The 13,658-nt window shown below is 47.9% G+C and overlaps 1 protein-coding gene across 1 annotated transcript in view; it reads left to right on the top strand.

The window, feature by feature from the left end:
• The window catches only part of LOC126575484 (CLIP domain-containing serine protease 14D-like), a 1,374-nt gene extending 436 nt beyond the window's left edge, over window positions 1-938 (top strand). Inside the window, exons 2-4 of the mRNA XM_050236198.1 lie at window positions 1-94; window positions 179-480; window positions 548-938. The exon at window positions 1-94 is cut by the window's left edge and continues 303 nt beyond it. Of these exons, the coding sequence (XP_050092155.1) occupies window positions 1-94; window positions 179-480; window positions 548-867 (716 nt within the window). The 3' untranslated portion in view covers window positions 868-938. The remainder of the gene's footprint in view (window positions 95-178; window positions 481-547) is intronic.
• Window positions 939-13,658: the final 12,720 nt, after the last annotated feature.

Here is a 13,658-nt window from a genome sequence, read left to right as displayed (position 1 = left end):
GTAAATTGTTCGCTTGTGGTGGTGTCCTGTTGAACCGCAAGTTTGTCCTTTCGGCGGCTCACTGTTTTGTGCGACTTCAGGCGGGCATGGAGTTGTGAGTAGCGATTGTCAGATTCCTACCATGATCAGGATCTTGTTCGTCCATCTCATGTGTTCTTCGACCTGTTCTTGTTTCCAGTATCAAGGTGCGAATTGGTGAGTGGGACACACAATCGGAGATCGATTGTGAGGAGGATGGCGGTGAGACGTACTGTGCGCCAGCTGTGCAGGACTTTGGCTACGAGCGGCTGATCGTGCATGAGCGATATACCGGCAACTACGCAGATCGAGCCAACGATATTGCGTTGATTAAGCTCAAAGGTACCGTCGAGTACAATGAGTACGTGAGGCCTATCTGTCTACCGGAACCGACGACCGAAGACAAGGAGAAGCTGTATATTGGAAACGTTTGGGCTGCTGGATGGGGTCGCACCGAGACGAGTAAGTTAATAGTGTCTTCGAAGTTTGTCTTGGACTGCGCTAATCGGATCTATCTTCCTCTCTGCAGGTACTGGAAGTCCGTACAAATTGGTTGCTCCATTGAGCTACTACGATCAAAAGCGATGTGATGCATCTTATCGGAGTAGAGTGAGGATCCCGGTGACCGAGACGCAGTTCTGTGCGATGGGCAATCATGGGAGGGATACCTGTAATGGAGATTCCGGTGGACCACTGATGAAATGGCTTCAAACGAGGTACTACGTCACTGGTGTTGTGAGCTTTGGGCCGCAAAGATGTGGCAACGAAGTGCCGGCGGTCTATACGAAGGTGGATTCGTTCTTTGATTGGATTGTCGGCCATATGGTGCTGCATGAGGATAGTTTTTAGAGTTTAAGCAGAGTTTAGTTAGCTTCCAGAAGCTGTTTATTTGTGTATAAGAACAATAAATTTTACTTCGATTGCTGCAAATGGCTCTGCTCGATATAAGGAACTGATCGTGGGTCTGGAACGTTTGACAACTCGAATGAAATATCTCGAATCGATTAGAATTCGTCGCATTGCTGCTTTCCGTTCCAGTAGCTCAAAAACCAAAAGAAAAAATAGAATGTGAGGAAATGAGGTAGCACTATTTTTCAATATCACAGCAGCCAGGTAGTTATGGTGATGCTTTTGAGAATGAACAGCGAGATGAGAGTGCGTACGGCTAGTGGATGCATAACCTTTTTGTTTTTTCAAATATGATTTCGACTTGTTACAGCCTGCCTATCATCATTGAAGAACCTTTTTTTCCAATGTAGAAAGATTTTTTTTCGAGAATTAAACCAATGGGATTTATTTCTTTTATTAAACCAAAGATTTACCAAAGGGAAGGGAAGACAATGCAGTCACAACATTAACTTGTGCTAACTTTCAATTCATAAAGCTCACAAATATTATTATGAATTATCAGTAAGACCAACAGTGCGCTAGACTCATCCGTGAGGCTTTAAAGTTTTTACCTCATCTTGGAAACAATCCTTGGAACTCCAGAAACTTCCGTGAGCAACCCAATTGAAGGTGGTGTGCGCCACGTCCTTCAAACAAAGGGTGCCATCAAACGCAACACTTCCCTGAATCCTTCAAAAACATCAGCAGCAGCAGCAACAGCACGTCATCGATTCCAAAGAAATGGAAAAAGAAAATTTCCAACACCTCCTCGTCGTTGGCCCCTCCAGGAGAGATGGCGCACCGTCGGAAACGGGTTTTGATTGAATTTTGCTCTGGCCGTCACCCAGGTGTGGCCGCACACACATGCAATGCGAGACCCGTGCATGATTTCTCGATTTTCAAACAAAAAAACATAAAAAAGAACTTCTCCACTTCAAGGACCTTCCGCGTAGTGCCAGAAATACCAGATCGATCCATCGATTTCTCGCGCGTCTCCATCGCCGGATTGAATTCACCGGAAAAGCGGCATCACCGGATTCGTGGCATTCGAAAGTCCTGGCGTGGGCGGAACGTTTCGGCCAAATTTCCCAACGGACCATCCGGTGCGCTGCGATGTGGTTTCCCGCGTGTGTCTGCGTGTGTCTGCATGTGAAAGTTCCGCCCCCCGGAGGCGGTTGCTAGGGTGTGAAATGATGGTGTGGACCCCTGGGAGACGATCCGCCTTCCGGACACTCCGACCCTGCTTCGATCTTCGAGCCGGTAAAATGAGATTGGCCGTGGAAAATGGCGTGGCGCTCCCACGGGACTGCAAGCGAGGAAGAGAGGGGCGTTTGCGGTGTTGTTGCATTTGTCCTCGCGTCGGCGGAGACGTCGTTGAGGGGGCGTGCAATTGGCCAAGAGAGAGAGAGAGCGCCCGTGACCATTAGTGTCGGTGGTTGCGCCAGATTTGCTCTGGTCATCGATAATCGTTTGGCAACGATTCCTTCGGCCAGATTCCTCGGGGACATCACAAGGGGCCGTCCAGTTTTGCCCCGAAGGACATCGAAGGAATCAGTCTAAGCTGTCGAATGCACCATCGACCATTCGCCCTCGCACTGTTTCGGGATCCGGACAAACGCACTTGGCCATCGTCATTCGCCCTCTCGCCAGCACTGCACGTGTCCGCCCGAGGGACACACACGCTCCCGCGCTCACGTTCCGGGGGGAGTATTCCATGTTTCCCGCGAAAGGCGTCTCTTATTGCACTTGACAGTTGGTGGATTAGTGCCTTTTATTCGATATTAATTCGATCAAACAAGACGCAGACGAAGAGGCATCGAGGCGTCGGGACCCCGGTGCCAGATTTGATTCATTCCCTCCCGAACGCCACTCGATAGCCGTCCGGAGCGTCCAACCTTCCGGTAAATTGCAATTCTCTGTTACGCATAATGTGCCCGACTGCACGGAGCGGGGGTTATCAGGCTCATCTGGCTATTTAGCCGAGGGATTCCGAGTTTCAGACGAGGTTCAAAGCCTCAAAAAAGACTTCCCTCGCTGGGCTGCCATTTCTTTGTTGGTTTGGGCCCCTCGGGCTCGCCTAATCCTGGGCCTCGATTTGCGAGGCGATTATTTTGTGGCCAAAAAGGGAGAAAGTAGTGCACGGTGAACCCTACGGACGGCACGGCAAGGTTGTGAGGTTATGTTGTCGCTGACTTCTTGAACTGAACAGCAAGGGGTGTCGTCGTTGACGCTAGAAAGTGTGCAAACCAAAGTAGGCGAGTGAGTTCAGTGACCTCCTGGCAGCAGAATAATGTTTCGATCGATTTTTATCGACCGAAAAGGAAAGGAAAATTCAAGAAATGGTGCAGGAAAAATGCAGCAAACACCAGGTTTCGTCCGGGGGTTGGAACCAGTTGAGATCGACACACAAAAACAGTTACTTCCCAAAAAAAATCATTCTTCCGCCGTCGAAGCTCGGGAACTGTTGCTTGACAATTTCATTTGCCGGGCTTCACTTCCTCTTCCCTTCCTCCCATTGCTCCCTTTGCGGTGCAATTGAATTTTAAAATTAAATAACAAAACGTTTGGGCCGCCGCTCGGCATGATTTATAATTTTTAAATGTTCCCTTCATCCTCCCAATTCCGCGCGACGACGAAAAGCATTAAATGCTCTTAATAAGCCTCGCCTGCACACCCCAGTGTCCCGGGATCCTGCCCGGGAGTTGCGTCTATTACAAACGCAGGGAACCTGCGTGCTGTGCTAACTCATCGCTCACGCGCGCGCAAAAATCAGTGACATCCGCTGTCCATAATGGGACAATATCAACCACACCCCATTAGCAGCCATTATTATCGTGGCAAGTTCCCTCCTCTACCCATCTCTTCCTCCTTGGGTTCACCCTCCTAGTCACTGTCGTCGTCATCGTCGGATTAAGTGGTGAGGATGAAAAGTAAAAATAAAAAAAGGAGGAACATCGCGTCGCCTTGACATGACATACGAACACAGAGAGAATGTGGCCCATAGGGTGCCCGGTAAGGCAACGAAACACACGTCACAAAAACGGGGCCCAGAGGGAAGGTGAGGACCCCACAATCGAGGGCAGGAAAAAAAACTGTCATTCATTATTAAAATAAATTACGCCTAAGCACATCCATATTAATAATACGGGGACGTTTTTCCCTCCACCAGTTTTCAGGTTTTCCACTTTGCTTTCGCTTTTCTTTCTTCTGCTGCTGCTCTCTCTCTCTCTAGCACTCTGTGTCGTGCGATTTTTCTTATTGTTGTAACCCTCGGGGGTTTCGCAGGAGCGACGCAAAACTGCATCAACCCCCGAGGTCTGATTCCCCTTTGATTCTGGTCGAGCTTGAGCTCGTTTGTCCTTCTGTGGTGAGATGTAGCAGTGGTGGTGGTGGTGGTGGTGTGTGCGTAAACGCTAGGGGGGAATCGCGACGAAGGGCCAGACCCCTGTTCCGAGACCGAGGGATTCACGTTTGACAGATTTCCCCGGATAGATTCAGCGCGAAACTCGAATCCACCACCGAGCAGCACCTGGTACCACTTCGGAGGCCAGCTTGTTGGCCAGATCACGACGTAAAACCGTTGTCCAGTGGCAGAGAGAGAGAGAGAGAGAGGAAGAGGCCTAGACGGGAACCCCGGGAATGCAATTTCGGTGCAAATAGCATGGCAAGCGCGAGCACGAGAATGATAAAAAGGACATGCGTGCGTCCCTTCGTCCTGGCAGTCGTCTCCTTTTTGTGTCGTGACGATGATGGTGGCCAGAAAGAGAGCAAGAGAGAGAATGAAATGACCTCCCTCATGCATTCCCCTGCTGGTAATTCCGTGATCCTGCGTCCGGCATCAGGGAAAAGATTGTGGGGTGGTCGGAATGGTCGGAAGTGCGTCACCATTTGTGACAATGAAATGTTCACCGCACACCACACCGCACCTTCCGTAGTGCTCTCTTCCACCCTGCAACGCGGGCACGGGGAATTGTGAAATCCCCCAGCAGCCCTCTGACCACCGCCACCCTCTCTCCGTTGTCCGGGGAGGGGTGATAAATGGTTCATGTAGCACAATTACAACCGGAATGTCATAAAGGGGGACCACACATGCACGTGCGCAAAGGGCCACGGACACACACCAACGCTTGTACAGTCGATGGCAAATTCGCGCAAATTTTTATAACATGCCAGCGATAAAAATTAATATATTGAACGGTGGCCACCAAGGGCCGACCATGGGTCACGGATTTGTGAACGTACTGCAAATTGGTAAAAAATCCCCGAAAGAATGATGTTTCGGGGTGGCTTTCCGAGAAGCCGTTTTCCTGGCGACACGATGCGATCGTGGACCGTGGTCGCGTGCGCACCATACACCGGCACCATACGAGATTGGCCAACGAATTAATTAATTAGACACCATTTACCATTGGTGCTGGTGTTATCTGGGTTTTTGGGGGGTGGAGTTTTGCTCGTGCGAAGTCCTAGAAGGATGTACTTTTCCGGGAAAAACGGAAAATGGGCAGTTGCATGTTTTTCCGGGATTTTTTTATAGAACTACTGGCCTGACTGATGGCATCAACTGTGCTTCTGCAAAGAATGTTGTTTGTAGAGAATACAAAAAAGGAAGAAACATTTTAATGAATTTGCACCAAAATAGGCATGCTATACGTAATATCAATTTAAATCATGTTCGAGTGAGATGCATCATCAGACGGAACAATCTAAAGGGACAGCTAGTGTTTTCTTGGATAAAGTGGACATATGCTTTCAATTGTTTTTATTAACGGAACTCTCCATTTTTTTTTATTATTTGATTCATTTCTTGTAGAACTTATTGAGAATTCAAAAAGGCACACTAAACAATGACTCTTGTAGCTGTACATAGCGAGAAATTTCGAGATGAATCCTAGAAATTCCGATCCTCCAGATTCTGCTTCTTAAGAATTCATTTGATTTCCTTTAAAAAAAGAAGAACGGAGCAAATCCCAAAGGAACGCACCATTTGCAGGCACTCCTCCCTCACTTCACTCGCAACAATTTACTCCTCCACCTTCCAATTCAAATCAAGATCAAAACGTCTTCCCAAGTAGTTTGTTGGTTGGATTAGAAGGCTCCTTCCTCTCCCTGAGTCTTCACTTTCGTTATCTGGCCCTTGTAGCACTCAAATATTGATTCTTTCGCTAAATGCGATCCTACAACACTCGTCGAAACAAACGCTGTACCTTTGCAGGCTCTCGCTTCTATCTTTTCCAACCCAGAGCGCGGTGCGTGTCGCGCCCAACACCACCATGGCAATTGGCACGCGTTCCGGTGGGGCACAACAGGGGCAAGTACGCCAAGTGGGCACTTCACCGTTCGTTGCCATCCGACGCTATAAATGCTTTTAAAATCCAAATGCCGCCGGCCGTTGCATAATGGATTGCGGGATTCGTCCACGAAAAAACGGGCCACGTGACGTGCGCCTTCGTCGCTTAAGACAATTTATAATTGATGACTTCACGGGGAGAGAGCGAGTGAGTGAGTGAGTGGAATGGTAAATTCAAAGTGTCGATGTTAAAATTTGGAAACATCTATTCGTTAATAATGCAAAAAGGGAGGCTCTACGCAGCGCGCATTCGATGCGAGTGCAAAAAAGAATGAAAGAAACATTTCAATTGCGCCACGAGTTCTTGACAGGATTAGCACCTTTCGGGGCACTAACAAGGGGCATCTTGAGGGGCGTAGACGCACACATACACATTCACTTTTCTGCCGGATCCGAAATTGGAAAACCGTAAACGGAAGGTTCAGTGCCGAACAGTCCAGCCTGGAGATCCCTCGATCATCGAATCGTTTCCCAAGCATTCCAAAGCCTACGCGATTTTCCATTTTCCTTTTTCCAGTGCAGTTAACGGTGGCTACGGTGACCGGCGCTTTGGCGACTTTACTGCTGATGAGAACCGGTTCAATTTCGTTGAAGGATGTTCCTCCTCACTGACAGACGCAAGCAGAGTTCGAGACTTTCTTCAGTCGACCCCCAGGAGTCGAATGGAAAAGGCGGATCAAAATGGCTCTTTCCGCATTCTCAGTATTTCCCAAACCAACCGTTTGCTCAGCACTGCACTCTGGCCAGTTTTCGTGGAAATTGGATGCAGCAAAAGGCTGTTCCGAAAACTTCATTTCAAACTCCCACTGCACGCCGTACACGCCGCCAGCCAGTCACTCACTTACTTATCTCGCACGAAAAGGCTTCGATAAGCGTCGAGTTTTCCGGCGGGGGCCAGATTTTCTTCGAAAGGAAAATGAGATTTTTCCTCATCGAATGAGTTTTCGCTCAACGGTTCCAACGCTTCGAAGTGTCTCTTCGAAGGGCGATCACTTTTGGGCCGGATCGATTTCAATCGCAAACTCCACCCTCCACACACGGCACGCTCCTTGCCCGGTAAGCGGCCAAAAGGCAGCCAGGAACACCTTCAATTCTCCTCCCATTAGAGCCCCCTGCGAGTGCTCACCACTTCGTTCGCGATATAATTTAAATGCAAACATGAACATGCATGAGGCTGACATTAAACGATTTCGGGATGTTTTTGCTTCATTTCTCATTCTCTGGCCGGCTTGGTTCGTGTTAGATTGCCCCGGCGCGCAAAAACCCATCACCGCGCCCAGTGATTCGATGAAATGTCTACCCAGGCAAGCGCCTCAGAAGCGATTGTATTGGGTTCGGCCGTCGGTGTACCTCCGAAAGGAGGAATTTAAATTGATTTTTTCTCACCGCGACCGTGAGTTGGCCGTAGACTCCGTGGGCCCTGTGTGTGCTCGCGATGTGTTCACGATTACGACGATTATAAGTGGCGGGCGCAGGTTGCAGAATGCCGACTGCAGCAAGGGCTCTTTCACAGGCCCAGCTTGATCGCCTTCGCCGGAGCTGCGACTGTGCACCATGCACAATATGCAAATACCAAATCTTGTTATCGCGCAAGACAGCAAATGAAATGAGGCTGTCCGGGATCGCGACTGCCAGCCGACTGGAGCTGAGTGAAGATTTTGTTTTGGAGTTTTCTGAAGTTGAACAGAGGCCATGGTTGGTTCGTTGGTTGGTTGGAAACCTGTCTCGCTCGCTATCGTGCAGGCGGTGGAGCATTAAATTTTGCGATAAAAATGGAGCGAAATTCTGCGTTTTTTCGTATTTTTTTCTGAGGATAATTCTGAGAAGAAGCGGAGCACCGGACGGCCCAAGGGGTTACGGTTTGACGCGGAGTGATAAAATTGCATAAATTCTTACTTTATTAATCAGTGTGCAGGGGCGCGTTGTTCGTCGTGCGAAAGGCGAGAAATGCCAAATAAAGCGAGATTACGAGGGAGAGAATGAAGGGCACAATCACCGAGTGCAGTCGAAATCGTTTTCCATTTTGAAATCAGAGAATGAAAAGCGGGTTCACTCCGTTGGAAGAGCAAGCTTTTAAAAGTATACTGCCAGCATTGTCTGGTCAATGATAAGCTCACTCGTGTTAAAGTCTGGGTGTGCATTGCATTGTTTTCCACCGCATTCTGCATCATGTTGTCGGTTTTAACATGCTTTATTGCAGAAACAAACATAATATATCGTTGAAATAGAAAGACAAACATCTGGTTTTAATTTATTGGTTGTTGTAAACTAAATATAAAATTAATTTTAAGAGTGTTAAACACTCAAACAAATCATGTAAATCATAAGGAATTCATTCTTATCTATGCACCCGGACGTTTCAATAGAATCCAGCTGAATTTGTGCTTTGAATTCTTTGAAATCTGTTTTTGATGATTGGTTGGAGAAAAAACTGCCTGGAAATTACAGCATAAATTTAACACCTTACGTACATTCACAGGCCCAAAACAAACAGATCCTGCTATTGCATCCATCGCCTGATCGCCCGAATCATCATAACAATCATCATAAGTCATGCTCCACATCAGTTTTCATCCCTGTTTTCCACCGCAAAAATGGAAATATTCTGCTATCCTCACCACAGCCTAGACAGCTACGCCATCCAGCTGCAATGGTATGAAATGGCAAAAAAATATTTAAAAAACGAGGCAAATGCTCCAAAGAATGCCTTCCATCACTCCACGTCCACATCGTCCAGGATGAGCGACCGGGGATGAGCTATGCATGAGATGCATTTGCGCAAAAGTCCGGACTGATTGGCTCCAGCCACCCAGCGTCTGCATCCGAGTGCAGCTGGCAGGCTGGCAGGCCTTATCCCAAATAAGGGATCCCCCGACAGAGACCACGAAACAGCACCATCGCGGTCATATGTTTCGCACGGATGCGAACCCATCATCACCACTGGCCGGTCGATCATGTGCACCGCGCAGCGCGTCATCACATCGGAGTGGCATGTAGTGAAATGAGAAAAATGCTCCCAACCACCCCACCACCACCACCACCACCACCACCACCCACTCCCACCATGGTAAGTGAGTGTTGAAGTGTGAGCTGGCGAAGGCTGATGGTCAAAAGCAGACGAGAGTTGGAGCCTTGGCCAAGCTGGATGGGAAGGATTCTATGTCACGGACAGGCACACATACACGATACACTCACATACTCATCGAGAACGTCACGAGCGTTGGCGTTGATCGTTTCTCGAGAAGCAAGCAGCTTATGTTTGTGGGAATTGTCTTATCTGTCTCGCCGCGCACTGTCGGTCGGTCGGTTTCATGTCATGTAATCGCTTCACGTTCTCGCCGGTTGTCAACAAAGAACTTAGGACTCTGGGTCTTCGACTCAAACACACTTAAGGAGGTAATCGTTTGTGCTGTTCGTTGTATTATCCACTAGTCCCCTTACTGTTGAGTAATTCCTATGCTGAGGATCGATAAAAAAATATCTGTAAAATCCTTAAGTCCTTATCTTTGTTAGCATTCTTCGTTTCACTCTTTTTAAGTCATTCTCGTTGAAGCAAGGATTGAAACTCTTGAACGCGATGGAAAATCTGATTATTTAAAATGATTTGATGATGACGATTGCGATTCGCACTGACCGGCCACCGATGCAGGAAGTGATACCGGATCACAATCGTCTTAACGTTCCATTGCCATCAACCACCTGGCCACCCTGGTCTGCTCATACGCGCTCACTGGGATGAACCATGACGCTGATGAGTACGCGATCGTGATGCCGTGCAGAAGGGCAGGGTGTATTGAGGAGCTGACAGCATCGGCCAGTCAGTCGCACAGCGAAGTCTGGTTTTCCATTATTTACGCCTCGTTTCGCGGATTTCGCGGAAAGCGATGCCAGACCGGCGTGTCCAGTGGACTGCATCTCGTCGGTGCAGCAGCTTGCCAGTGCAGCGAGCGCAAGGCCAGAGCGGCGAGAAGTGGTCAGCAGGGGTGTTGGTGAGGTGCAAAAATTAAATGCTTTTCGTGCGATCCTGATCCTCTCCGTCGTGTTGATGCGTACGCAACGGACTGGTGGTGTGGAGTGGGAATGTATGATTACCTCAGATTACATCTGTTTCAATTGGCGGTCTATGGTTGATGGAGGGAGCGCTGGTATCATCGCTCCCGTGGGCCTGTGCTGGCTCTGTTGGGGCGCCGTGCCGAGTGTTAAGCTGTTAAGTTTCACCCGATTGGTGTGCCCGTGGGCAAAAGGGTAATCATTAGCCCCCGGGGAAGGGGGAACAACAGCTCGTTCTTCGGTTGAGCGAACGGTGCGAGCTTTCCGATTTGATGGTGCGCAAATGAAAGACATTCGCCGTTGCAATGGCGCTGGGAGTTCTGGAAGTCACTTCTCGGTCATTACTCGCTCTCTCTACCACTACCTCTATCTCTCGTCTGGCTTCAGTCAAGCGTGAGGAACGATTTATCCGATACCGAACTCAGTTTTATGATGGTCAGCTGGGGGAATAATCATAAACGATTCTTATGCTGTAACGAGAATGTGGAAATAAATTCGATGTTTCGATTCTAGTCAGCCAAAATCAGCTACTTTCTTTTGTATCATAAATGTTTTCTGTTACAGATATGTTATTTTTTTTTGCAATTGTTAAAAGTTTTATCAAATTGGAACAAAAACAGATTTCAAAAAACATCGCCAAATTACATCGCATACTACACAACGTGAATGTTGTAAGACCTCCCATGGATTGGTATCGTGGTTTTTTAAATGAATTTTAATACAACTGAATCCCTAGAATCTTTATTAGTTATATTTTAATAGACCAATTGGAGGGAAACTAATTTAATAGATTCGTCAATAGAAAATTTCAAAAATGACCCTTTTATCAAATGAAAAATAAACAAATTGCTCCTCCAAAGTAAAGAAAATTGCTCTTCTACGTTTGTGAAAGCAACAAAAAATCAACGAAAAAAGGTTTCAAATTTAATCGTCAAATCCGATCCCTCACTGCGAACTCTAAGTTGCTAAATGCATCGTGACGCCAGCTTCCCCAACAATGAAGCGCAAAGCAGCAGTAATAGCTCCTTAAACACTCTCTTCTATCATGCTTACAACATTTTGGGACCTCCATTACTCAAACCGGAGGGTTTTACGACGCATTCATTTGCCACCCGAAACTGACAACCAGCACCAGTACGTTGCACGTAGCACGTCAGTTGCCGATCCCAGTCGCCTTCAGCTCGATAAGCTCCGCAATCATTTTGTTACAAAATAGCAATTTTCAGTAAATTATACTCTCCCGTTACACAAACCGACACACCCATACACATGTAGAAGGACCTCCAAGGATGCGATGGGGCGCAGGGGATAAACTTTCGCCACGAAAACTTCGAACAGCACTCACAGCAGTGGAGTGGTGGGCCACCAGACCAATTTTCCATTAAATCAAACCACAAACTCGATCATTCGAAGGCGTTAGTAGTGACTGTAGTGTATGGTGATGGGTGGTGGCGAGAGAGGGGCGAGAGTGGCCACACTCTCTATCGAACCATCGTCTGTCGAACCACGTGTCGAATGCAAAAGCACGAAACGAAGGCGCCTGAAGTCTTGTTGGCGGTGAACCCCAGGCACCCTGGCTCACGAGTCCTGCGGGAAATCTAATCCATCGGAACGCCAGGACGTTCCAATGGTGACGTGGTGCACCGGCACCTTCTTCCAACTCCGCACGTAGATTGATGAACTTTTCTGCGGTTTTACACCACAGCAATGGTCTGGGCGATGCTGCAAGGTGTAGCGCAGTGCCGTGTGCTTCAGTTGCAACACTCCCAAAAATCGGAACCAGGAACCTGTTGTCCAAGTTCCCACGGACATGGCATGGCTGCCATGGCTGGTCGTGCGTCAACCACGTGTCCACGGTGTTCGGTGTCTTTCAATCTGCTCGTCGCCTTGGTGGAGAGTTCGGGAGAGAGTAGGATATAAATTAACAATTATGCAAAAAGCAGTTCTCTAATCTAAGTCCAAGCATCTCGCGCCAACCAAGAGCAGTAGCATGACTGTAGGGCGGCGAGTGCCTTCACGCAGCGCGATCCCATCCCATCCTATTCCACGTCGCGCAGTCTGGCCACACGAACTCTTGAAGCCAAATCTATCTATCTACCATCGACATACAAGCATCATGCTGCTGCCAATGCTGCTACTGCTGCTGGACGTCGCCGAGGACGTGAAGCGAAGAAAAGAACTAAATTCAATTTAAATATTTGAATATTCATTCCCCTCCAATCTCGGTGTGACGTTTGGGGCGGTGGATCAGCAGCACAGGTGGTCACAGAAGGGAGCGCAAGGGCGAGAGAGAGAGAGAAAAAAACAACAACAAAACCGGTGGTGGACAAGATCCTGTGTGCACTCCTGTGCTCCATTTACTGTAGCAGCATGTCCGGAGCGCGTGTAATCAACTCCCGGTGGCGCATGATGATTGCACGAGATGAAGCGCATCATTTGCACATTATGTGCGCCACCATCAGCATCATCGTCATCTGGGTATTCCATTCTCCATCCACTTTTTAATTGGAAGATAAGTGAGTCAGTTGCCCGTCGTCCGTCGTCTTTCGGTCTGTCTTTGATTAGCGGCAGCACAGTCCACTGTCGCTAAAAAGGACTTCATTTGAAGAGCATTTCGTTTCGTTTGATCTGCACGGGTTGTGAGTTATGTTCGGGGAGCTAACTTTCTCCGCTTCGGTGTTACCCCTTTATTAAAGCTTGAATGATCCTTCAGAGGAATCACTATCCATTTCTTATCAGAGACATAGTAAAGTTCACAACCAACAGATTTGAATAATTATTACACGTTGCTAAGTCGCTCTGAATGCGATATTAGGGATGCGACATGAAAAATGAATCAAAATCAAATGTCCACAAAGGTTGATCAACATATTGTTTCAAACTTTAAATCAAGAAATTAAAGAAATTCATGAAAATTCGTTAAGATTAAGCCCATAAATTTCCTGGCAAGATTCCTTAATTTAATTTTTTTTTTTGATAAAATTGAACTAATCAGAAGTTACATGCTGGCATCGCACTGCAAGTCGCAGTTTCTGATGCACCGCAAATATTTTCCATCACAAAACACCAACTGCTGGCACTTTCCGCCGTAATTCGCGTGCTCAGTTACCATGATCAGAGAAAGAGAAGAAGAGAGCTCTACTTACAAGGAGCTACTCCCCTTCATTTCGCCAAAAGGGTTACGGCTGATCCGGAGCCGCGGATTTCTTCCCAAATTGGGGCGCGAACGCTTTATCAACGTTCACCAATCGCGGTACCGTCGTGGGTCGCACACGGGCATCCCGTTCAAGATGCAAACCAGACCCTGGACGCCGCTTAACAGTTGCAGCAGCGAACGGCTTCGAACCTCCCGCAA

The sequence above is a fragment of the Anopheles aquasalis genome, chromosome 3 (genome assembly GCF_943734665.1).
Source record: "Anopheles aquasalis chromosome 3, idAnoAquaMG_Q_19, whole genome shotgun sequence".
Classification (NCBI taxonomy): Eukaryota; Metazoa; Arthropoda; class Insecta; order Diptera; family Culicidae; genus Anopheles; species Anopheles aquasalis.
Note: the sequence above shows the minus strand (reverse complement) of the source record. Positions and strands in the feature narration are given on the sequence as shown.